Source organism: Bombus flavifrons, chromosome 2 (genome assembly GCF_040668555.2).
Source record: "Bombus flavifrons isolate JBK064 chromosome 2, iyBomFlav1_principal, whole genome shotgun sequence".
Taxonomy (NCBI): domain Eukaryota; kingdom Metazoa; phylum Arthropoda; class Insecta; order Hymenoptera; family Apidae; genus Bombus; species Bombus flavifrons.
Window position 1 is genome coordinate 13,318,515 of NC_138443.1, and position 25,328 is coordinate 13,343,842.

General features: G+C 39.6%; 1 protein-coding gene across 3 annotated transcripts in view; it reads left to right on the forward strand.

Annotated features, from left to right (window-relative positions):
* Positions 1–25,328, forward strand: part of LOC138189958 (uncharacterized) — a 55,052-nt gene that overhangs the window by 21,650 nt on the left and 8,074 nt on the right. For 2 of the 3 annotated variants that reach the window (XM_069132303.1, XM_069132301.1), the window contains exon 2: positions 13,909–16,083. In XM_069132303.1, the coding sequence (XP_068988404.1) occupies positions 15,134–16,083 (950 nt within the window). In that variant the 5' untranslated portion in view covers positions 13,909–15,133. Of the gene's footprint in view, positions 1–6,231; positions 6,466–13,908; positions 16,084–25,328 lie in introns of those variants that run through there. The other variant, XM_069132302.1, reaches the window with a different exon arrangement.

The following is a 25,328-nucleotide window of genomic DNA, read 5'->3' on the forward strand; positions in this document are numbered from 1 at the left end:
GGGAGTGAACGTGAAACGAGTTATTTCGTCTTCCTTGGTTAATCATTAGTATTAGTAAAAGAGAAATTAGGTAAGTAATGATCTTGATCAGAGCTACACGTGGTCTGAGTACGTTCAGATATTCTCGCTTTGATCTATTTTCGGCTTCTTCGTCCTGCAAAATAAACGGATATTAGCAAGCATTCGTGACGAGCATCTGTTTAGCGTGTTTCGCAAATGCGTGCGAGCGCTTCATTTGTGTGCATCGCGTGCCTCTACCAACCGCGCAAGTGGCTCACAACTCACAACATTCGTACTGCCCTACTTACCGACATTGAACTAGGGGTCATTATTGGCAAAGTGGAGATACTTCGTTTTTATATATTTTCGAATAACCTAATACATTTCTTTAAACTGTTGCAAAACAAGATATATTGATTGACATCTGCAGAGAATGTTGCTATGTGAGGCATCTGGTCGATAGAAGCTATCGTTCCAACTCTTCCCTTGTACTTGTATTTTCTTGTATTGTTAACCAAGGTTACTAGTAGAAGTTACTAGCTCAGCTGGTAATCAAGTTCACCTTACGAGACTCTACTTTTGTGACTTCTCAAATGGTTCTCAGAGATGGTGACCTAAGTCGCTAATACAGCAATTTACGATAATAAACTAGAATGGTTCCAGTCACACTAGATTCTACGAAGGGTCTTGACGACAGTCGGACATTCAGAACTTCTTTTATTATACAGTCCTGGACTCTTTTAATACTTACAAGGAAGTCGCCATTGGAATAAATGTTTTCTGAATGGCACGATGTGTAAATTGCAGTCATCCATTGATATAAAGGAATATCTCACTGATTAGAATATGTTTATGGAAAATAAAACGGACTTTTCGAAAAAGATATTGAGTATATTCTTTAAATTCGCAATGCGAATTCGATAGAATTCAATAATGTAAATTAACAAGGTTAAATATTATAAATGGATCGTTGTGTTAACTCAACTTCGGCTCTTTATGGGTTAGAACTAATCGCCAAAGAGTCGAAATATTTCTCATTCAGCGAATAACAGAACACCTAGCGTCGTTCCAGACCCGATACTACGAGATGTAACGAGTCCGTTGGGACCCACGGTTGGGCAACGCTGACATAGAGCGGCAGATAGAGAGGAGCTGAGAAGATTGCGAACGATAGAAGAGGAGAACAGAGAAATCGTGGAAGGAAAGAAACGGAAAAGACTATAGTGAAGGAGAGGAAACGAAGAGAACCGGGGCCCAATGTCCATTCAGCAGGCACCTGCCACGTTAAATTCAACCGAGCCAGGGCTGGATGGGTGCTTCCTTCGAATGGACTGGCGTGAAACAGAAAGAAAGCGAGAACTGTTCGTGAAAGTTAAAGGAAGGAGACGCAGTCGGGTCGGGTTGTAGTGGTGTTGGAGGAGGGTGGAAGTGGAGGGGGTTGAAGACGCCAGGAACAGGGATGGAAGAGAAGGTGGAAGAGAAGAAGAAGAAGGAAGAAAAGACGCCCTGTAGGTACATCTCTCTTACATCACTCGTTGCTCTGCTCGTTCTTCCCAACCGTGTGTGGACCTGACTAAAGAAAATAAGCGCCAAGATATCACGCCGATAATGTAACCTCAACCTTTTCTTCGTCTGATCTTCCTTTATTCGATTCTCCTGTTGATCGATCGACATTTTTCCTTTTTATCTTGTCATCGATAGCGTAGTAATAGAAGAAAATTGAAAATTTTGATGATCTTGTTTGATTTGTTAGAAATTTGGAATTGTTTCTTTGGACTCATTATTAATTGTTTAATCTTTCTTAGTGGAATGTTAAATCTTTCTCTCTTGACAGTCTCTTAATAAATGTCTTTAGATATCAACACTGGTAGCAATGTAACAAATAACTGCTACCACTAAAATTTCAATGAGTAATCTCCAACCCTTTCACGAATTGAACCTCATCCCATCACCATTCTCCCCAAACTTGCTACTCCAGCTGTATTAACATTATCACGATATTACTCTTGGTATTACACTTCGCGCAACCGTCATCTTCCAAATGGGTATCGTAAATTGCTCATCTAACCTCTATTGTCCTATCCAGCGATTTCTTTTTCATCAATATGGCGGCCTAGCGAAAGCCAGTCAGAAGCATCCTCTTACCGCTGATTTGAATGAAATATTCGATGGCTCGGCTCTCCTATTAACTGGCTCTTTAAGAGCTTGGCGATGGTATACTGTTATAACGGACGGAGTAATCACACGGTCATACATAATGTTTCTTTCAATGGCGTGTAGTCGCAAAATTACATTCGCACACGAGCAACGTACGCTAGAGGGCGGTAGAACAAGAGAGATAGAGAGAGTAGAGGGAAAAAGGTGGTGGAAGGGGGAGGAGGATCGTTGGCCGCTACCTGCTGGCTCTTACAGCGGCGTCAAAGCGCGTCGGGATCGCCTTCGAGCATATTTCTCCGGTGAATTTCGCATAGTCATTCCAACAATGTGGTTACTTGCATCAATAACCCCGTCTTCCTGTGTTTTTGCCCAACGTTTACACTCATTATACTCGTTCGCGAGGCCACTTATCCCGCAACCGCATAACAAATGTCTCCTGGCTCTCCCACAGGCGTCGCTCCTTCCTCTTACGCATGTTTGCTTTTTCGAATACCTCGCTAAGATAACGCGACATTGATCACTGCCCTCTTTCTATTTTTCTCTTTTTTTCTTTCTCTTTTCTTTTTTTTTGTGTCTGTGTTAGTATCGTATTCGAGTTCTAAATAAATAATCGTAAATGTGACAGTGACACAGTAAATAAAAAAGAATTGTAAGATGGAGAAGTCGAAAGTGAGTCTGGTATCGTCACCAGGTATTTATTTACTTTGTAGTGTAGTCATTTGTGAACAGGATGAGTTAAGTGATTATTGAGATACTGCTGCGTCGTAGGAAGTTTAGACACTTAAAAATACATTAAGAGATACCAGAAACCTCTAGCACAATAATTTACCAACTAACAAGATTAGGGAATTGACAAGATGAAAGTTACAGATTACAAGATTTCTTTTTTATAAGTTTACAATATTGTGACAAATAAGATAATCTGTTGTCTAATGATTTGTAAAATTTACACGTACAACTTCATTTATTTTCCTACCAGTATCTCGATTGAAACGTAACATTCTATTGCACACAACGGTAAAACGACGAACACGTTATTCATTATTTTCCCCCAATCGAGATCCTCTTCGCCCAGTTCGAGTTTCCTCAAGCTGATTCCTACTCATGCGAGCATAGCTCGTTTGGTGTACCATGTGTCCCAGAAATTGGTTAACCGATAAACAAACGATAATTTATATCTATAGCTAATGGAATCATTTCCCTTCCCTTCTCTCCTTTCATGATCGCGCCCGATCGCATGGTTTGAGGCATGCGAGCCAACTGTACCTTGCAACTGTTATCTAGGAAACGACCTTGCCTCCTCTCGTCCTGTATCTCTGTCTTTCTCTTGGTTTCCCTGCAACGAAGTTAAGCTGCATCCTCACTGAACAAGGAGCAACGTGTCCCAAACAGTAACCGACAAGTATCAATTTGCAGAAATATTTTGTCCACATTTAGTTTTGCTTCGATTTCAAAGAAGCATTTGTTCCCAAAAATAGGTTCTCTGCGCGCAAATGCGTTGTGACATAGTCGACAAACTGTACGTACACACTAAAGAAATATTTATTTTTGTTGCGACGTGTTGCCTCGTATTTCTTATTTTCCTTTGGTCTTCACTTCCCCCAAATGGATACAGAAACTGCGGCTTTTGTTATTGACAAGTATCGCGACAACAGAAACGCGAAGAAATATGGAAAAACATCGTGCAACAAACAGCAATTTTTTCAAGAAGCATAGAACATTAACAAAAAGTTCTTCGTTATTGCGTCAGTGAGGACGTAGCTTTACTACGCGATGCACGTATGTTTGCATGTGCAAGGCAAGTTCATCGGTCTGCTCGGAAAATCATTGACCTTGCAGTTGATCTAGCGTTGTTGCTGGATTCCTCCAGTTCCTGTTACATGGTGCGTTGTCCGTTATAGGAAAATAGAAGCCAGCTGGCTGTGCCGGGAAAACACGTTCGTGGTTTTTCTTCGTTGTGGATACTCTACTGTAGTGATGACAACAAATGTGTGAAACAGGAGGAACCAAGGAAGGCGAATGATTAGTTATAATAGTTAAGACTCACATTAGAGGTCTCTGTTTTGTATTTAGTAACTTTCATGGCATGGAAAAACCGATCATGTGTTAAAGTTACTTAATAGGATTAAGTTACTTTTGAAAAATATCTTTACTTTTCTAAATTAGGACGACAATTTTAAAATGAAAAATATGGAAAAAAAAGTTACGTTAACCTAAGAAGGTGCTGTTGATGAGAGATTGTTTTGGGTATACCGAGAGCATTAGTTCTTTTCAAGGCCCTTCAAGGTCATTTATTGTCACTTGTTTTAATTCATCGATTCGTACTTACAAATAGAGAACATCAGTTCCTAGAGCGTACATACGTTATAACATCAAAATTCAAATCATATTAACAATTATCGACTCACTTCAAGAATTGATTGTTTACCTGAAAACAATGAAAAACTTTCATATAAATACATCATATTCGTCCCTGTATAACTAAGAATTTACAGTTTGTTTTAAACTCGTGTTAAAAAATCTTTTCTCTTGCTTTTTTTAAGCTGAATGTAAAGAATCTTCAATCAAATCTAGAGGGAACCATAGAATTATGAAACAAAGATATTGTGGAATGGGTAACGAAGCGGAAATTGAAAAGTTAATTAGTGCATTACATTAAGTACAGAGTGGAGCGCGCGCGGATCGAGTCTCGGGTTTCGAAGTTTAAATTTCCTGCGTTGCGGAGATTTTTTTCACTTCTCGGCACTCCGGGATGCCATAGAGCCGCCGCGACCTTGAAACGAAACGTGTTATTATCGTCTTTGAAACGTGTACTTCCCTCGGGCAAAACGATTCGAACAGTATAAACTATTTGAGGCATTCGAAAATAAAAAATTTCATTATCCATCTGTTTCGCAATGGCTTATTCCACTCGATGCTTCCGTGTGTTTCTTGTGGTAAAAAATAAAATCGTATTTCGAGTATGTAATATTTATTCAAATATTTTAAACGCTTATCTCTTTGGAAAAAATTAAACTATTTACTAAGCATCAAATTTCTAACTTAGTATTTATACTTTGTTTATTTAAACGCAAAATATATATTAAAAATGAATTTCCGTTACTTGCATAAAACTTATTTTAGAGATCCTGACAAGTAATTTTGTTGGAAAGATACGAGTGAAAAAGATTGTAATTTGGTGCTAAAAAAAAATGAGCAATTTCAATAAAAAAAATGCAATGTGCGATAAACACTGTGTCAGTCACGTAAACACACGTGTTTCTCAGCCATTCATCAACCTTGGGTTACATGAAAATAAATACATGTAACCTTCTCCCGCGATAAAAAATGTTACATAATTCGCTGAACCTTTCCCGCGAAACGTGTACGTAAGTACGAATCTCAGAAATATCAAACTGCTTCGCTTATACGGAAGAAAAATGCAACTTGCAGATTATGGCTCATGAAGTACAATTTTAAAGCACCATCCATCTCTATTACAGTCTAATTATATTTTATACAAAAAGAATTATTTTCGAACATGTATTACCATTAACCTGTTACCTGTACCTTAACCAGTAACTTTTATATCTAATCACGAAATTAAGAGTTGGTAAAAAAAATTATTAGCGCAATGTTGTCCTGGTTGTTAATCGGTTAAACTTCTTTCAGATCATCTAAATCTTCTATATAAAACTTTTACGATAAAACGTCAATGAATAAAATGATAAAAAATGGTAGGAAAAAAAATGTTAAGATCAAGATAAATTTTCCAAACTCTCTGTCGAGGTCGTAACTGCTACCGTAGTGACAAGTATCAGGAACGAGTTTCTCCGACTGGCACGTTAAAGAAATCAACAAAAGGCGGCTCGAATTACCGGAGAGCAGCTTTTCTGGATACACAGACGGACCGATGCTAAAATTATTAGCAAGCTTACGTGGCACGTGGGGTTTCTTCGATGACGGGTGAAGTCCTATCCGAGGCTTTCATCCAATTTTACAAATTTACCGCCTTATACTGTGGTTTCCGACGTTTGCGTCCCGTTTCTCCACTTCTTTTCTCTTGTCTTCCCGTCGTGTATGCGCTTCTTTCCACGCTATAATACCGTGATACGATGTGCGTGGATATCGATGGACGAATAGAGAAACGATTTGGTCGTGTTTGAATTTGTGACTTCTTAGAGTACAGTAGTGAGATGTGTGTATAATGTGCTGATGACTTGTGCAAAAAGAAAACGAAGTGATGTTTGCAGTTTGATATTCGTCCTCGTCGTGAATGACCTCGTCGACTAATGCTAAACTTAAGGACAACACGTTAAATCATGAAAAGTATTTAAGGCAGTCTTTCATGGCATATATTTTATTTCTTTCTTAGTTTGTCTTAAAAATTCGTAGTGATATTAATCTCATTCATTGAAATCGGAGACTCAACAACTCTTTAATAAATATCGTATTAATTAACGATTAAACATCTTGCTTTCTGTTATAAATTTATATATATATATGTATGTGTGTATGCATGTAAAAACACACATTTACTAATTTTTATACTCTTGAACTTGGTTCACATCGTTTTCCCAACATCATCACGGTTAACTAGCCAGTTGATTAACTTTATACTCTTCGCCGAAGAAGAACATTTCCTCGTTTGAAACCAGATGGGGGCGTTTTATCCTGATTTTGGGAACCTCCTTCGGGCAACATCTCCCTTGTCCAATTACTCGAGACGTTAATTACACTTAATTATTGCCCGGACGATCTGAAATAGGCCCGCATTGTGTCCGCGTCGAGTTCTTACGCGTGGCTTAATGAAACGGACGTCCGGCTTGTATCGTTGATAATAAGATTGCCGCTGTTAAGAGATCACGTCGATTTCACAAAAGGCGAACGCCCCGTAGAAAGTAATTTAATTCCAGCTGGTGGATGCGTAGCCCAAGGATCGGTGTAAATCACGCAGCTCGAACACACACCGCTTGAATGACGCCGCCATTGTTTGCCGATGAACATTTCAGCGAACCTTCGCTAAATAAAACAAAATAAAATATAGCATACAAATATACACCAAAACTCTCTAATCATGTAAAAAAAATTAAACGGAATGAAATAAAATTCGGTAAGATCTGCAAGTTGTAACAGAAATACGATTTAATAATTTCTCATCAACAGAACATTTGTTATGCAAACTCGTGGACAGAATGTTTTTTTATAGTGGAAAAGCGGTTACGCGAGCATAAAACGTATGTAACAGTTGTTATCAACGGGTGACGCGTGCCAGGTTTCACCGGACACACTTTGGAATCACTTGCACGTGCATCAGCCACAAACAAGAACCATACATCATTTTCACGTTAAAATGGCAAACGACGACAGAACTGTTACCCGTTGCTCGTGATCGTGTCCTGAAACACGATAATTTTAGCTCTCCGGAATGTATCTACCTCCTATACATTGAACGATCTCTTACGTGGATACTTATTTCGGTACTGAATATGCTCATATGTATGTAATATCATTAAAATAAATCTCTCGAGAGTTAACCTTTTCAAAGTTCCAGTGGAATATAACAGAATGCGTATGTATGAATTTTGTTAGGTTAGGATTAGAACTATAAGGAACTCGAGAAATTATAATTTTATAAAATGTAAAAGTATAGGAAGATTTATTGCGAGAATTGCAGATTTGTGGTCAAATTGTTGGGATAATTCTTTAATTCAAAATTAATTAAATTTAAACCTAAACTAATAAGAAATCCCGTGTATCACGTAGAATAGGGAAAGTATAGGTACATATACGGTGCACGGTTAGGTTCCGGCAGCCTATCTAATCCTAGGTGCGCAAACGCGGCGTGCGCAATCGTTTGTGCCCATATATACACGCAATATACATATATTCATGACCTGTACCGTTTCAAGAAGTGAATCGAAAGAATGTAATCTCCGATCTTCATCTTCTCCCGATTCGTTTCGTAGCTGGATCCGCCGGCTGGCTGCTCTCTTCATTATGCCGGTGAACACCAGAGGACACGTTCTCTTACGAAACCTCTCACTTTATACGTCGATTTAACGTATATTGCTGTTAGTTAGACACTAGACAGGGTGCGCGCGGCTAAAGGATCAAGGAAAGTTGATCGATAAATCAAACGAATCCGCGCGCAAGGACCCGTTGTTACTCGAATTATACCAGCTTCTTCGCTTCTTCTATGAAGCTCGATATTTTTGTCAAAATTTATTGGGATGATTCACAAAATCCTTTAAGGAACAGGTTTCCTTTTTAGCCACGTTATAGTCGGACTCGATGGATAACCAATGGTCGTGTCTCATCCGATTCGCTCTCTTCCTGGTTTCGACCGAATTCACTGACTGTTCAAGTTGAACTTTGAATATCGTTATCCAACGAATTGGAAAGATTTTTGTACAATCAAATATGGCTTCTGCAGCAATTTTAAAAATTACTGGTTACAAATTTGAAACCAAGCAGTAATTAATAGATTGGAGAATTTTGATAATGCGAATCGAGGGAATGGTATCGCAATAATTAGGATTATATCGAGTTAATTTTTTCCCTAAAATAGGGAAGATTCAGAGATCCTTTCAGAGTTCTTGAAATATCTAACATTTATGTTCAACGTGTCAATATCATTTAATATTTCTTCTAAGTTTTTTACTCAAAAAGAAAATTTTTTTCTATTACTCATGTGCCTCGATAACGTAAAAATCAATGACAACAATAATAACACCGATTCGACATAAAATTTCGGAAAGAAATCACATTTTTCAGATCGATCAAAAATCAGCGGAAATCGATCCCATTACCGCGTGACCTGGCGTCCGGTTTGTAAATCCGAGTTGTATCCTTCTCTGCTCCCACGGGGCAAACATACCACACAGGTGTTCCCCTGGTATCGAATAAAAGCGTGGAATCGCGCGATCCTTGTCACGATGGCGCGCGTGCACGCGCATTGTACACATTTACACTCGTCCATATGGAAGAAGAAGAGAATGTGTCGTAAGGTTGGACGAAGGTAGTGTGACCAGCGGAGGCTGGACGTCCGGAATGCGAGCGGAACCCGTTTCTATGAGTCAAGTCTGGCTATTGACAACAGTCTCTACTCTGTCTTTCTTCCTCTCTCTCTCTCTCTCTCTCTCTCTCTCTCTTTCTCTCTCTCTCTTTCTCTTCTGTAGATCCTTTCCCCGCGTGCCACCTCTCCAAGCTGAATCCTGTGGTTCAGGATCGTGCCACGTGATCTGGAACATCGCGGTGTAGAGGGAACGGTGGGGCAGATTCGCGGGATCGAGTCAAGTTACTCCGTGAAAATTCAAAATCAAGGCAGGCCCGTGCAGATGTGAGACGTCTCGGGTAATATCGGTCGCGTTTACAAGCTAACATGGAGAATTTAGACAAAAGGCAAGTTGGAAAAAAGGAACTCTGACTCGTAAAGTGCCCGATTGTGAAGTTTCGATTAACGTAATTTGTTGAATTAGTTACGTAATGAAATTTGAAAAATTTCTTAGAAATGATATGCGTTTTTTCTTACTTTTATTTTGTGCTTGAGACATAAATGTTGTAAACATTAAGCAACTTCGGTAAAAAAGATGAGAGGCCGAAAAATGTTTCGAAGATCGTAACCGACGTAACTTTCGCTGCAAGCGCGGTTACGTGGGTTTGGTATGCTTCCCTCGAGATATGGCAGTTGGTTTGAGATAGGGGCAATTGTGGTTGAGGCGGGAATGGAATTCGGTGGTGTTTACGTCGATTGTGCTGGGCGGTAGGTGGAGTTAGGTTAGTGAGGTTAAGTGAAGAGAGTATGTGGTGAGACTGGTTTAAAAAATTAGTAATTATTATCATCATCGTGGCTCATTGTTGCAGTTAAAGTAACTTTCGTAATATTTCAATCGGTTTTCTTCTTTTAATTTGTCTTGGCGCTGCCTTGTAATTTTAATACACTGATGTTAATATGTACTTTAAAAAAACAAATTAAAACAAATTTGGCCAAATTAAATTTAACTTCATTATTATTTTCTGTTATAATTGATCAAAGAAATGTTTAAGTATTTTTCAAAATTGCAATACAATTTCGAGCAAAGTTACAATTCCAATCAAATATTTCTCAGCTTTCATTCTCATTTGATTATACAATTTATAGATAAACATTGTATTAATTAGAAAATAATTGGTGTGAGAGCGTGTATGAAAATCATTAGGGTAGCAATTAAATATTCCTCTCGGTTAACACGCGTTTAATTGCTATCCTCTACTGAATCTACATATAGATAGTTTTATTGAATTTTTAATCTATGATCATTTTTATTATTATTTTCATTATTATATAGGATTATTAATTAAATAACCTACATCCACGTATCTGGTCTATTCGCTTTATTAATATTCTCCACTGTAAAGGAAGAGTAAGCAAGAAACCAAGCATTCGACGATAAACTTCGCGATCCCAGGATGCAAATAACAAACGATTATAGAATGGCAGTTTTTATCTAAGCTATAACGTCCTTATCTCCTTAGCAACGATAACGATATCCGGCAGTTAGAACATACTATTTCTTTCATATGTTCATCGAGTTCGAAAGTTTTTACCTAAGCATAGGTGTTACATTATCAACTTGCGTTGCTTAACTGAAAAAGAAATTATTAAACTCATACGCTGGAGGAAGCTCGATCGGAAAAGACCCTAGTAGAAAATGTAACTAGCTATACGTTTCCAGATAGTTGCTTTTCAACCGTAATTAAAATCGAAACGTAGATAAGACGCTACCAGAAAAAGTGGTTCAAGTAAATATTTTTTCTCAATCACATAAGTACAGGACGCGATATATAACCTATATTTATCTTTTACTATGATCTTTTTCTATTAATTACTAAGCCTTTATACTGATACTTACGGATAGTATTTAAAGTTTCAAGATAGTAATTAGTAATCGACAATCGATAATTAGTGCTTAATGTTCGAAGGTATATAATTAATATCGTTAAAATAAACTAATGTTATTAATCGATAATTAACATTAAAACGTTTCTTTTTTTTCGTATTTATTCCAAAACGTATAACAGCATCGAAAAACATCGAAAATTACCATCGGATCACCGTGTATATAGCAAGTAAATAGCTTCAGGTAGAAGAGAGGTTCACCAGTTCGAAAACGAGTAACAGAACCGGCTGTTACGTTATTGCGCGATGGCTCCGGAGAACATTAATATTTCATCGAGATTCGCGTGTCTTCGCGTGCAGCGTTTCCATTGATCGATCTTAGACGAGAAAATAACTTGGATCTTCCGACTCGTACGACCGAGACGCGTCTCAACTCAAGCGTTGCGAGCCTTCAACCGGACGAGTTATAACGGTATTGAAGAGAACTACTCGAGAAACTATATCTAGCCCTTGGATGGAGGGATTGCTTGCTTCTTACAATCGAATAATTGGAGTGTAACTAGAAACACGAACGGTAGTTTAGCAATGGAGAAGAACTTTAGAGCGACAGCAATTTTCTTCTTGTTTCTTTGAGGAAGACACCGTTCATTTTGTTTTGTTTGACGTTGATGTTATGTTTGACGAGAATGGGGTTGTTGGAAGAATTTGATTAAAAAGAAAAGATCTTTAACAAATATTCTTCCGATTGATACATTTCTATATTTTTGATTTAATTATTTGGAAATGCAATTTTGCATATACGTATGTGCAATTATATATTATAATTGTAGGCGTTTCTTTAAAATCATGTACCATTGAAACAAGGCAAAATATCGTTGAATTCTTCTAGATTCAATTTCTCAAAAGAAAGGCTCTATTGATTAACCAAACATAGTTCCCATGAGCATATACGTACTTCTCAGAAAAGATAGTTATTTCTAGATCAATATTACTCCCCACAGTGACCTATATGTCAATGAAAAAAAAGACATATCAAGTATTAAATCATACTACTATTACGTCCACTATCTCTACAAATCCTCTACTCTTGGAGAAGTCTATCTTATTCAAACTTAACGTAACTCAAATTAAATCTTTTCCATCATCATAAATACGAAACATTTATAAAATCATCATCTTCCATTATTATCTCAACACCTACCTAACAAAATTTTCTCCATCGCCGTATCCCTTAATCCTGATCGCGTACAATTAGTGTATGATTAGTTGATTTATTAAAATTTAAACGACCATTTTACGCTACTTGTACTCGAATGATTTTAGGATCTTGCTGTATCTTTTGCACAGTCTTATACTGACAGGCGAGAAACATAGAAACGTAACTTCCGATCCATTGATTTACCCTAAACAGACGATGATAGGTTATACGGTGGACGCAATACAGAAGCGTTTCCGATGCAATTCGAAGGTGCGTTGTTACAATGGAGTTCATCGATCCATAATGACTATTTCCCCGCCAGCTACAGCCTGTAATAACGGAATAGCCAATAAAGTATATCCTGTCGATTTAATCGTTACCCCCACGGTGCACCGCGCGCACGGAGATCGGATCGGTGATTTTCACGTGATGTTTCGCAAATCGTGAGGCGCTCGCGTGATTCGCGCGTTTTAAGCGTTCCCGCTCTTCCCGTTCGATAGAAAGAGAAAGGGAACGGGGGTGGAAGGAAGAGGGAAGATACGTGATGCGGGTTCAACCTGCCGCGGGAACCTTTAAAGAAGGTCGGTGCAACGGGAGAGATGTAATTTTAATAAATTGGAGAACAAGTCATTGTAAAAGATGGATATTCAGATGTTGGAGATGCAGCAGATTTACGACTCGCTGGAATTAAGTTAGTTAAGGTGTTGAAAACCTAACGTCTTTCCAAAGACGTTTGCCGTTTTTCTTTTCAAATCAAAATACATACATACGATACGTACAATGTATGCGCCTGAAGTTTTAAAGTTATTTTCTCTTCAAGGAATGGACTGTTTTATTATAGGTTTAGGAAATTGAAAAGAAGTAATTGCTTGTTTCTAAGAAAGAATTGCGAGAAGTACAGTTAGAAACTGTATTGTGAATCACTTTTCCTGGTTTTCGTAACGAGGAAGTGAAAAAAAAACGCAGATAAGTCAGCGTTTACCGCAGCTAAATGGGAGATACGCAGGTACGAGTCGTTACAGTTTTGTCGTTGCAACGATTCCCGCTGCGTAATTTGATAATGAACAGTTGAAAAATAGCAGCGTTGTGTCCGTACTCTTTAATATCCCATTACATGGAAGTTAACGACCGGAAAATATACCGCTCGACTACTTGAAGGAAGTAGCCCATGAGCAAGTCTTTTGTATCCTCGCTATGGTATAATTCCTGTAACGTCTCGTTCTCTGAGGATTTATTTCGTTGATTTGTACTTGTTTATTGCTTTTGTGTTTTCATGAATGGAACATGTCGCGTGCGAATCGTAATATGGTTTTAATGGTGTTTCGACTTCAATAATATCAGCGGCTGATTGCGCTTCCCGTAAGAAGCTTCCAATCATTATGTAATTTAGGAACAATAAATAAGAATATTTAAAGAACGAATTAATTATTAAACTGTTCGCGCGAGAAATACTCAGTACCTGTCTCCTTTTGGAAAGTTATAAATGCTGTTTTCAAAGAGTTCCTTAGCTCACCATAAACCAGATAAGAATCTTTGGTTCCATGTAGAAAAAGAAACCTTCTTCAGATCAAACCGAAAGGGGTTCGGATTATATTTTCTAATCGTATTTGTATATTTCTTTTTACGGTCAGCTTGTCATCCACGTACAATCGAACAGAGAGTCCATTAATTATTTCCCTTCGACTTGTTTCAGGGGGAGCATCTCGGAAGCCATGCCGGCTGACGAGTTCGCTGGAAATCGAAACAGAAGCAAACCAAGACTGCAACCACCCTAACGAACCGCTATTATCACTGGCAAGGTCATCGGGCAGACCGGATCTAATCATGCTCACGCCGACCATGCTTCCTGTGCACCCGTTCCTCTTTCTTAACGACGCCAACCAGAAGATCGGGCGCTAAAAAATTCGAAATCGAGTCGATTGAAAATCTCAAGAAATATTAAAAAAAAAAAAAATACGAATAAGCAATTTGATATAGAAATCATCCATTTTGGGCAAAGAAAAGAAACAATCGGAAGAAGGAATAACCACAGAAGCTCTGAATTTCATTGCTTCCTAATGGTACTTCCTTGGATATTTTTACATTCTGGAGACGTGAACGAACTCTGAAAAACAGAAACGACTTCTATCGGACGATCGAAAGAACTACCTGGACACTGAGTATAATTATTCACACGTGCGGATGCCATTTCCGGCATGTTTCTCCTGAAGAAGGTCAGCTTCAGTTTTTGCCAGTTGTAGATAGAAGTTGAAGTGGCGAACGTCTTAACGAGGTTGCTAAAATGTCAAAGAAATAGATGAGAGAAATATTATGAAGATATATTTATGAATATCTAATTGAGCATTTAATTAAGAACTTAATCGAAAGACCAAAATAAGTTGGTCCTTGAGACCAAGTACCTATCTAAGTATAATAGTCTTTTTTACTTACGGTTTAGTAAGAGGACTCGAGTAAAACGATTACTCGTTAAAAGGAACAATAGAATAATCATGCCTCCGCAGACGGTGGTCTCTGCTTTCATGCCTCATCGCGGAGAATCTCAGCGAAAAAAGTGTCCCGAAGCGTGAGCTGAAAGGTGGCTATGTAGGCTGCCTAGTGAATGCCGTCGCCATGGTGGAGCTGGCGTGTAGCAACTCCCTAAGCCCAGGAACCTAATCCTGCGTCAGAAAGACAAAATTCGCCAAGGAGAAAAGTAAAAAAATATATATAGGGAAGAAGAGACAAAGATTAAAAATCGTTAAGAATTAAAGGTAATTTAAGGATAAAAGGGAGAAAGAATTGTGTAAAAATTCTACTGGGAAAGAAAAGAAAGAAGAAGCCTCCAACGAGAAAGACGTCCTCAGAAGCGAGTCCCGCGTAGCGCCATGTAGAGGAGCAGGAAGAAGCGCAGTCTTCCTCAGGCATTCCAGCGTCGAGTAATGCTGAAGCATATCCTGACGGGGCAACCGTCGTCAGCGGGCTCCAGGCACCAGCACAATGACTACCAGGCGAGCTCGGGCTCGTTGCACGGCGGCCACCACCACCACCACCATTCTGGTCACCAACAGGATCAACAGCAACACCATCATTACAACCAAAACAGCAACGTTCGTGGAACGACAGGGGGGAGCCAAGGACGGGGAGTCGACGTTTACGACTCGGTGGTCCATCAAAGAGCCAACGTGCATCAGGCTGCCACCACGCCATCTTCCACTCACAGACACCCTTTGAATCATTCTCAGTTGAGCGTGAACAATCTTTCTCAACGATTGAATCACTCGCACGCTCTTAATTTGTCCACGTTGTCCACGTCGAAGCATTCTGTGAACAGCGTCAGTCCTGTTGCTGGTGGGAATAACAATAACAATAATAATAATCTGTCGACTACATTGGGGGTGATATCCCCGGCGCCGCTGCACCAGGACAGCAGACCTAAAGCGAATGGAGGCTTTGATATCTCGAGACTGTCCAGACTACCCAGTCAGGCGACACCTTCGCCTGCACCTGCTCTTCAGGGTACGACTACCGGGGGACAGTTAACCGGTCCCGGTTCCACGGCGTACCCCTTGAACGCTTCCTGGTCGTCGTCCCTGTCAAGGAATCACAAGGACCACGAGGTTGGCGCGAAAGAGACGTTGACCAGTTTGGGTTTATTGTGTCTAGTGTCGTTGTTACTGGCGCTACTCTCGTTGATCTTCTTGCTGAAGATCTCACCGCTAACGGTGACGCCGAGTAGCCTGATCAGCCCGGAAGAGTATACGATTGTCTACGAGGTGACGTTAGCGCTGTGCGCACTCGCCCTCTCCCTAAACCTCTGCTGTCTCCTCGTGTGCGCTATACAGTTCCTCTTCACTGTGAAACTCGTCAAGACTTCGTATCAAGGACATTGGTGAGTAGAGTTTTTGTTTTATACCACGCTGGGTGAATCTGTGATTTATAACGCTTTAAATACCTTTGTACATAATCCGTACTTTACTCAACCCGAAGGTTGAACAAGGTGTGAAAAATATATACGTTTAAAGTTTGTATTCTTAAGATACTATTATCTTTGAAAATCCGGAAGTCAAACAAGATACAGAAAGAGAAACTTCTAAAAGTGCAAATAAACATTGAGATACAAATATCTTTTAATCCGAACTACACATATGATGGAAAGAGGACTCTCATAGTCATCAACATTTTCCCTCCTAAGTGTCAACAGCATCCATATTTACATTGTTGCTGTTGTACATGTAACTTTTCAAACTTACTTAGGTATTGATAAAGAAAAGAAAAACAAGCATTTTCCTGGTAGCTCGGAATTCGCGGGATTCGCGGTCGAACGATGATTACCATTAATTTCTATAATCTGGCGACGCTATCCTCAATCAAGATTATCCTTGTGCCGGAATATAAGTTCTCATTCGTCCATGCGTGGCCTATCTGTGTGTGTCTGGAACAAACGCAGTGTCCCGTATCCCGTGCGATATATCAGAGACCTGTCTAGTGTTTCTTCTCACGCGGCCTGGAGGACAAAACGCAAAAATTCACGTCCTGTACTTGACGTGCAAGCGTTCACCGACCGCGTGTCCCGTTTTTACCGATCAAACACGTGTCTGCAATCACAATACGATACTGTGTGGTGAGATGTATCCGTAAATGCGTATGTTTCGTGACGCGAACCTTAAAAATGAAAATTACACTTTCGTTTATTCCTCGAGCGTCGTGCATGCAGGAAATCGTATAATAATTTTATTAGTAAGATTTCACGAGTCATGGGTTCGAATCTTTTTTATATAGACTACGCTATATTAATTTGTGACCAAGCTGAAAGATTGTGACACGCCCTTTGTGTAGAAATTGCAATATTCTCCATTTTACCTAATAATTCTCCCAGCAAATTCAACACGCACGTTCGCGAAAAATATTATCGAATACACACAGTGCAGTGCAGATCAAGTTACAAAGGGAATATAGATATGCTCGCCTCCCGTGACACGCAACTCGAAAGCGAAAATAAGGCTCGTTAAAGACGATACATACTCCTCGAGATGGGATCTGTGGTTTCTGCTCGGAAGTTCCCTTATCGTTGGTCAATCGGATTTCTTTTTTATCTTTCTCGTTGCCGGCCGAGACAAAGTAAGCATCGCCGACTCTAATTACTAGCGAATGGAAACGCGCGTTAAGTTATGCAGATTGGCCGAAATCGTCGGCCAAATCACTGTGATTACCCTCAACGGACACGCCGTTTTGAGTTTTCTCTTCGGTTCTTTAATTCCGTCCTTTTTCTTTCGCCCAGTTTTTTGGCCAGTGGCGGGTCTTTTATCGCGTGGCGAGTTTGATTCGCGTGGGAAAATGTCGTGTGCTCTTCGGCAGATAGAAAGATCATTGTTTCTTAAAGCATCCAGACGTTGTGCGTGATTGGCATATTAAAGTTTCTTGCGAATGTTACCGTGTGACCATGTCTCCCTTGTGAACGTAATCGTGTGACGATGTTTTCCTGCAAATATTACCATCTAACAAGTTTTTCCAACGAATATTACTGTTCGATCAGGTTTTACTCGAATCTTGTTCTTCCCTTGATAGGGTCCTTTCCTTATATAGGGTGTCCCAGGATTTCGCAGTCAAATCCATGTCACTATATTCCACTGACTATTTTAATCTACCAAATTACGAAGATGCGGCTGATATTGTGCGTGTTGTGTTATTCCACAACTAGGCTTGATTGACAGGCCATTGGAACGAGGTTTGTTCAAGCTGTTCGAAATGTTGGGGAACGAGCCGTTAACATTGTAATGTATGCAACTACAGAGACGTATCGTAACGTTTGTTTCGAGAACAAATAACAGAGAAGAAGAGAATAATGAAGGTTGGACACGAACGAAATTAGCTGTCGATCTTGAAACTCGTGCACTGCGATTTCAGATAATCAAATTAGCATAGAATGAGATTTGGGAACGGGCAGAGTATATTCTGGAGTTTGGATATACATATATTTAGATTAAAGATTGGTTCTTTACAAGAAACGCTTTTAAGCAACATATGAAATTCTTCGTCTATTTATAGTATATTTCATTTGACTATAGTGGGAGCAGTATTCTATAAATCGGTTTATAAGAGTACGAATTTATTATCTTAACGCTAGCCTTACTAAACCCGGTCAAATGACCGGTTTCAAAATTTAATTTGAAATTGTGCATTCATCGTTGTTTCTTTTCTTCCTCTAACTTTATGTAAATACTTATATTATCCGACTAATCAATTTCTCAATTTTTGTTAACGTAAGATTCTACATAAAGTTAGAAGAAGAAAAGAAACAACAATGAATGTACAATTCTAAATTAAATGTTGAAACACGGCCATTTGACCAGGCCTGGTAGACTTAGTGTTAAATCATGCTTTGTAATTATTTATTTTGGCTGATGGTAAGCAACGGTAACGTAAACACTGATCGAAGTAGACGTGTTCGTTAGACAGGTATTCAGGCCCCAGAATTTCCAGGTCACCGATTGGGGCCCCTGTTGTAAATTTCTGGTGATTCGCCCAAGTATCGGTTAACTAAGAGTAAAGAGAAGAGGACAGTTTACATCTGAGCTACTGCTTCGATTAACTACATCTGGCAGAATGGCCGTTAGGGAAGAAAGTGTACCGTTTTCTGTGGTCGACCATCCTTTGTTTTCTTCTCTGAACAATAGATCTAACCTGAACATTGATAACTAGCGGTTTATCGATCGTTCGATGACACAGGACACAGCCATTCTTTATGCTACGTTATCACCACGACTAACTTTTACAGCTGTCTGCCAAGTAAATATTACCGGTTGGGTCACACTATCGCAGTGTGCCCAGAAGAGATAACCGGAGGACGATTAAAATTGCAACGTCACCGGACGCTTCTCGTTTCCCTTCTTTCTCTCTTTTCCTCGTCCTTTCGCTCAACGGTTGTTTCCCCTGCTTTGCTTCCGGGGCTTCCAGACAATTCAAGATTCTGCTGAATTGGAGTGCTCGATTTTCTCCTAGAGAGCTGTTTAGCTAGAAGGAATAACCCGAGTGTCGACGGGCATGCGAAGAACTGTCTTCTTGTGCTCTTAACCACTTAACTGCGTTCGACGTGTTTACACGTTATTGCTTTTTTGAAACTAAACTCCGCAGTTAACAAATTAATTGTTTCCAGAATGTTTTCAAATACTCCGAAGATCATTGAATATTTTCGTGTTAAAATTACAAAGTAAAAGATGCACAGCTGTATCCGTATTATTAATAATGGAGGCTAACTTCTACGATATTTTTCCGGGTTAATCGCGCTCCTGAAAAATTTCTACCATAGACCTCCCCCAAATGTAAGGAACTGCGGCATAAGTTTCCTAATAAACAATAGGAATTTCTATTGTAAAGTACAAATTACAAATTACAAAATCTTCCGCTCTAAATTAACTAAAGATTGCCAACAATTCTCCTTCGTTCTGAAACTAATTCTCCGACAATGGTGTTCCCTATGAATGAGTCAACCGGCAACGAAGGGTTCTCGGTCAGTGTCTCTGGTGCACGCCAGCTTCCTAGCCTCAGCCGAAGATCGTCCGGCTGAAGATAACTGCGAAGTCTGCAAAGTGGCATTGTTAGCGAAGGAAAAGGAGCCCTGGGGTGTGCAGACGTGCTCCGAAAGAAGCACGAACTTTAATGGTGGGTCCCAGTAGTAGACGGCCGTTCCTCTTCGCTTGCTCATTGTCACTCGAAGCTCGGCGCTCGTCCCTCCTTCCGTACCACGCTACCGAGTCTGAGACGCGAGGATGAAAGAAAAAAAAGCCGAAGTATGACACAGGTCCAACGACGACACCAACGACGGCGACGACGATCACAGAGACACGAGAAGAATGAAAGACAAGCGGCGCTGCTAAGTGCCGGCTCATTACTTAAATGGTCCGTGATAAGGGATCTCTGGTGCTGCTGGTGCGAACACGCTGAACAGCAGACTTTTCGAATAAAGCCACTTTTGAACAAAGTAGTTGCTGGCTCACGAAGTTTTCTTCCTTCGTTGTTAGATGGCGCGTTCCTAAAGTAGGCGCGCATTTTTCTTCGCGATCTCACGTTTCGATCGCGGATTTCGACTTATTGGGGAAACAGGTTAATTGGATTATTACTGCAGAGACGTGGATGGATGAACGTTTTCATTGTTTCATTCAATGACGGGTGGAAAGCATGAAAAGAGTTTGTAAGGTTTAAGCTGGGTGAGAAAATACAGCTTTGAATTTCCTATAAATGAGAGTTTAACAATGACGTGTCAAACACGACGCATAGAGCATTTGTACTAAATTTCTTATTAAATCTTGTTAATTCACTAGCTAAAAAACGAACTATTACATCGAACACGATACGACCAATAAAGATAAAAAAATCGATACGAAGAATATGAAACGTAGATTCTTATGAATATGTGCGTTTTTTTAGGTTTATCGCTCCTCGAAACGACAATTCGCCGAAACACATATCAACTTTAACCAATTTATGAGAAATCGTCTCTAGCGCGTTTTTATGCCAAGATGTACGCAACTGTGACTCTGAACTAACCGTGAAACTGAACGATTCGATCTGTCATTGAAAACGCCCATCGGTCGCGAAAGTCTTGTTCGTTTTTCATCGACGGCCCGGTTTAACGTTACACGCGTGTCTGGTTTCTGTTCACGGGCGGTTCTTCGTGCGTCAGAGCGTCCGAGCATACGCGTGCGCCCGTTCGTCTTTCCACCAGAGAGAGAGAAGAGGACTCTCTCTCGTGGCTGTTGGCATTCCACGCCTTCGAATCCGGCATTTCGAATTTTTTCACCGACACAGGGCACTACGGAACGGGAATAAATTTGGCGGGCCGTGACTGCGCCTTAATATTCCAACAAGCAGACAGAAAAATAGAGAAAGAAACGGGCACTCGCGTGTCTCAATGCTTGTAATTTATTTTTCGATTAATTCCCAATCACCAGCCGATAACTTTGATGTTTCCAGCTGATGATAAATCGAAAAAGTGAATAGAGGACTTCCAGTAGAATTTGCGTGATTCATTCTTGGCGCTGATTGGCGTGAATTGTTCGTTAAGACGTTATTTTTCCAAGGGTATAAAAATCTGTCAGTTAGGTGGAAACTATCAATTTGTATACGAAAGATACGATCGTATTTGAAGATTGTATCGTAGTCATCTGATTTATCGTGCAAATTTTGCACGTGACACTCTATATTAAGTTTGTTGTAGCATTAATTAATCACAGAATGTTACAAGAAAACAAATTTGGTTTGGCAAATATAATGGCCGATGTTATGTAGATATGTAGTGTTCGAATTTGTAAACTATTAACTTTTTCGACAAGGAGGTATAAGGAACAAGTTGAAGTAGACGTCATGTTATGAATCATCTGCGAGATATAAAAGACTTCTTTTATGAGGGATCAACACCTCGTGAAGTCAGATTTTATTTATAACATACTTTACGATTTTGATTTATTTGTTCAAGGAAAATGTATCTGCAGCCAGTTATAGCGGTATTTACGTTACGGATGATCTATGGGAAGATTCACACGAACAGACCTTTATGGACTAACCAAATTTATTTTGTTATTAAAAACGATCTACAGAACCGGTCGACGACTGGTGTTCAATTTAAAAATTGCTTCTCTATAAAAGCAAGAAATCTAATTTACATCGTGTTCTTTATCTGTCGCATCCATATACATCGTGGTGGCAATAAAATTCTGAATTTACGAGAAATCCGTATTTTGACTTAAGCTTGTCGATATTACCGACTGGACAAAGCCTTCGAGAGTTTAAAATTAACCGATCGACCCTTCGTTGAAAGGACGAGCAAGTGCCAGGAAACTATCGCGGGAACGCTCGTAAAAGCGCGCAATGGCTCGGTCGCGGTAACCTAGGAAGAGGAACAGGTGCGACTGAATCGTAACGGTTGTCGTGGCCCCTTTCAAACGATCCGTGGCCACCCTTCAGTTTCGGCGTCATTAACCCTTCCCTTCTTTCTTCCTGGCTCATTTAGAAACGAAGAAAATTCCGGAGGTAGTTTGCTCTTAGCAGCTGCCATCTTTTTCTTTTTTCTTTGTTTAGTCGACACGAAGCATTTTGGAGAATTTCTGTGATTGCTTCGTGAAGGTACAGAGGATAAGAAAAAGCGCTCTTTGTTCGTTGACGACTTTCTGTCAATTAGAAATAAAAGTAAACGGCATAACAATTTTCTTCTTTGCCACTGTATACGTAATTTTTTTTAGACTTTAACAACTCGTATTTTTCGTGAGCAGATACTGTCGAGTGGTTATACACTGTATATGTGAAGCTTCGTTTTCTTCGCGCGAAATATCCATGTTGTTCTTTCTATACTTGTGTTCATATATCATGACGTTCAGCCTACACGTGTCCGAGAATGTAATGTAACAGATAATTGGGCTCGAGCTGTAAATCTTTCATTTGCAACATGACGCGAATCTAACCACACTTCTTTCCTTGTTCAGATCATGAATATTTTTGTCGCGTGCAGGTAGAATCATATGTCTAGAGTATCTACAGGTTTCGTGTTTACTTATTTCTTTAACTAACTTCAGTTTTAACCAACTTCCTATTAACCAGCAAATTAATCAAATACTTTCAGAATCAATGACAAGAATATACCGAAAAGTGCCGAAAGAATTTTAAAGGTACAATCATTTTCCTAAAAGTTATCTTGAGACGTATTGTATCGTTAGTCTCATAGAGTTAACCAGTTTTCGCTAGAATAATACTCGAACACATGTGTAGCTTTCTATAAATTTCCTCGATATTCGATTGAATTTCCCGAGATCGTCTCCAATGACGAGATCGCAGCAGCTGTTACGAAGAGTATCGGAAGAGTGAAGAACGCGCATGTGTGTCTGATCCATCATTCACGATAGTCGCTACGGTCCATGCGCATGATCCATCATCTGCGTAACCGTTTTACAATCCTCACCGTGGAAATGCCGATCCGCGATGCTATTCTCGCGCGCACTCGACCGCTTAAGAGCATCGTCCAGAGACGTTTCCATCATACACAAATAACTTTGTTTTTCTTCTTGCAGTCGGAAGCGTGGAGAATTTGATGTTTCTGGCTGATCTGTTGTTTTATCATTTGTGCGGTATTTTTTCGCGGCTAGAAGAAAGATGAGATTAATATCTTTGTGGTATTTTGATACTTATCGATCTGCCGATAATTTCGGTGCTGGTAGGGGAAAGCATGATTGAGAAGAAGCGCGCTTTTTCGATAAATTATGAATTATGGCTAACGGTAATTCACGCAGTTTACATAATCTAGATGGAACAGACGCTTTTCAAGATCGCTTGTCAACTCATTTACGTTTATAATTTTTAGGAGAAGAAAATCTAAACCTTGAATATATATTCAATTCGAATATGTACTGTAGCCTAAATTCGGGTCTTTTTTCGGCTTTCAACGATATCGATTTTGTCTCGATTGACTTCCTGTCGGTATACGTGCTTTTATTCTTCTTTCTTCCTCTTTTTCCGGTGTCTAATGATTCTTTTGAAAATCGATGCGGTTCGTACCGAAGCGTACGCTTCCGATGCGGAAATTGAAAGTACGCGATCGAAGCACGTGGCTTCTGACCGGAAGCGTAGCCTTGCAAACGCGGCTAGATTGCATTAGCTACGAGACCGCGTAAAAACGATACAATAAAACGGAGATTGCGTGTAACATTGTGATTCGTTGTAAATAAACTGAAATTAAATCTCGAGTCGGAATTGTATTTAATTTTCTTCGGGAAGTTCAATGTCGTAATCGAAAATTAGACGATTAAATAGGGATTCCTAGCTGATTTTAGACGTCCCTCTTCCTGTAACTCCTACCGAACTTGCATTGGGCGTTGTTCGTAGGCTTGTCGTTGTGCGGCAAACCGTTTCGCAAGAGCTTATTTGCATTTCCTCTAACTGCAGTTCGAATAAGACGCGTCAAAGGAATATTGACTACTATCTATTGGATCAGATTTTTTCACTATTTTCTGCTTCTCGTAGGATTGTAATGTTACAGTACCGGTAACACGAAGCTTGATCTACGGCAAATAATAAAATATCTTTAAGATTAAAAAATGTAAAGATTTGAAAATTAGGACATTTGAAAGTTTGTATTTACTCGACTGAATTGCTATTAAGTGACGTTTAAAAATTTAAATCACAAGGTTGAAACTAATATAGTTAGTAATTCTAACGAACACCTATCCTTAGATAGATTGGTATATACACGCGAGTCGACCGTATTCTCCGGAAATGAAAACAACTACATCCCTGGAACCTGGAACACGTGATTTTCCGCATATCCATTAAAGCAACATCGGTCAGTGACTCGTCTACGGTGCAGTCGCTAGACTCAATTAATGACCACGTTCTGGTCGTAAATATAGAAAAGGCAGCGAGATATTTTAGTTTGTTGGCTAACTGGGCTGAGGTTGGGTCAATGTTTCTGCGGATTTCATTTACCTCTTCCGGCCTCCTTATATTTTCTCAATTCCTACAATTTCCGAGATACCAGTTCATGGCAAATTGATTCTTATTATGGCGTGGGATATAGTAAATCTTATTGTTCAGAAATACAGGAAAAGATTTCATAATTATTATTTTTTTTAACATTTTATTCAAGCGTTTCTTAAGACATTTGTTCAAAGAGATGTCAGGTTATAAAAAACTGAATCAACCTTCCCAAAGCTCCTCAAACTCTTGTTATTTCTGATAAATCAATAGCATTATGCAATATATACCGTGTGATTTTCCTAGACGATCTAGTAGCACTCTTCCTTACAACCTTCTTTCAAAACGAGAAACAAGAAGAGGATTTACCAAATATCATTGTCATCGAAGCGCAGAGACGCTCCGGTGATTCTTATCTCCATTCATCTCTCCGAGTGAAACTATTTGACGTCGCCTTGAATAGGCTCAGACAGTTTTGTCGGGGGTCCGTGTCGTCGCCTGTAGCCAGCTCGCATGATCGTGAATGGAAAGACTCGTATAAAATCAAAGGGCCGACAGACTCTTCCTGCTTAGACGAGATCAACGAGATCTCGTTCAATAGAGAAGTTACCTTCTCGACCGTCGACGCCGTATTACCCTTCAAAGTCACCGGAAAGTCATATAAGCCAACCGATGCAG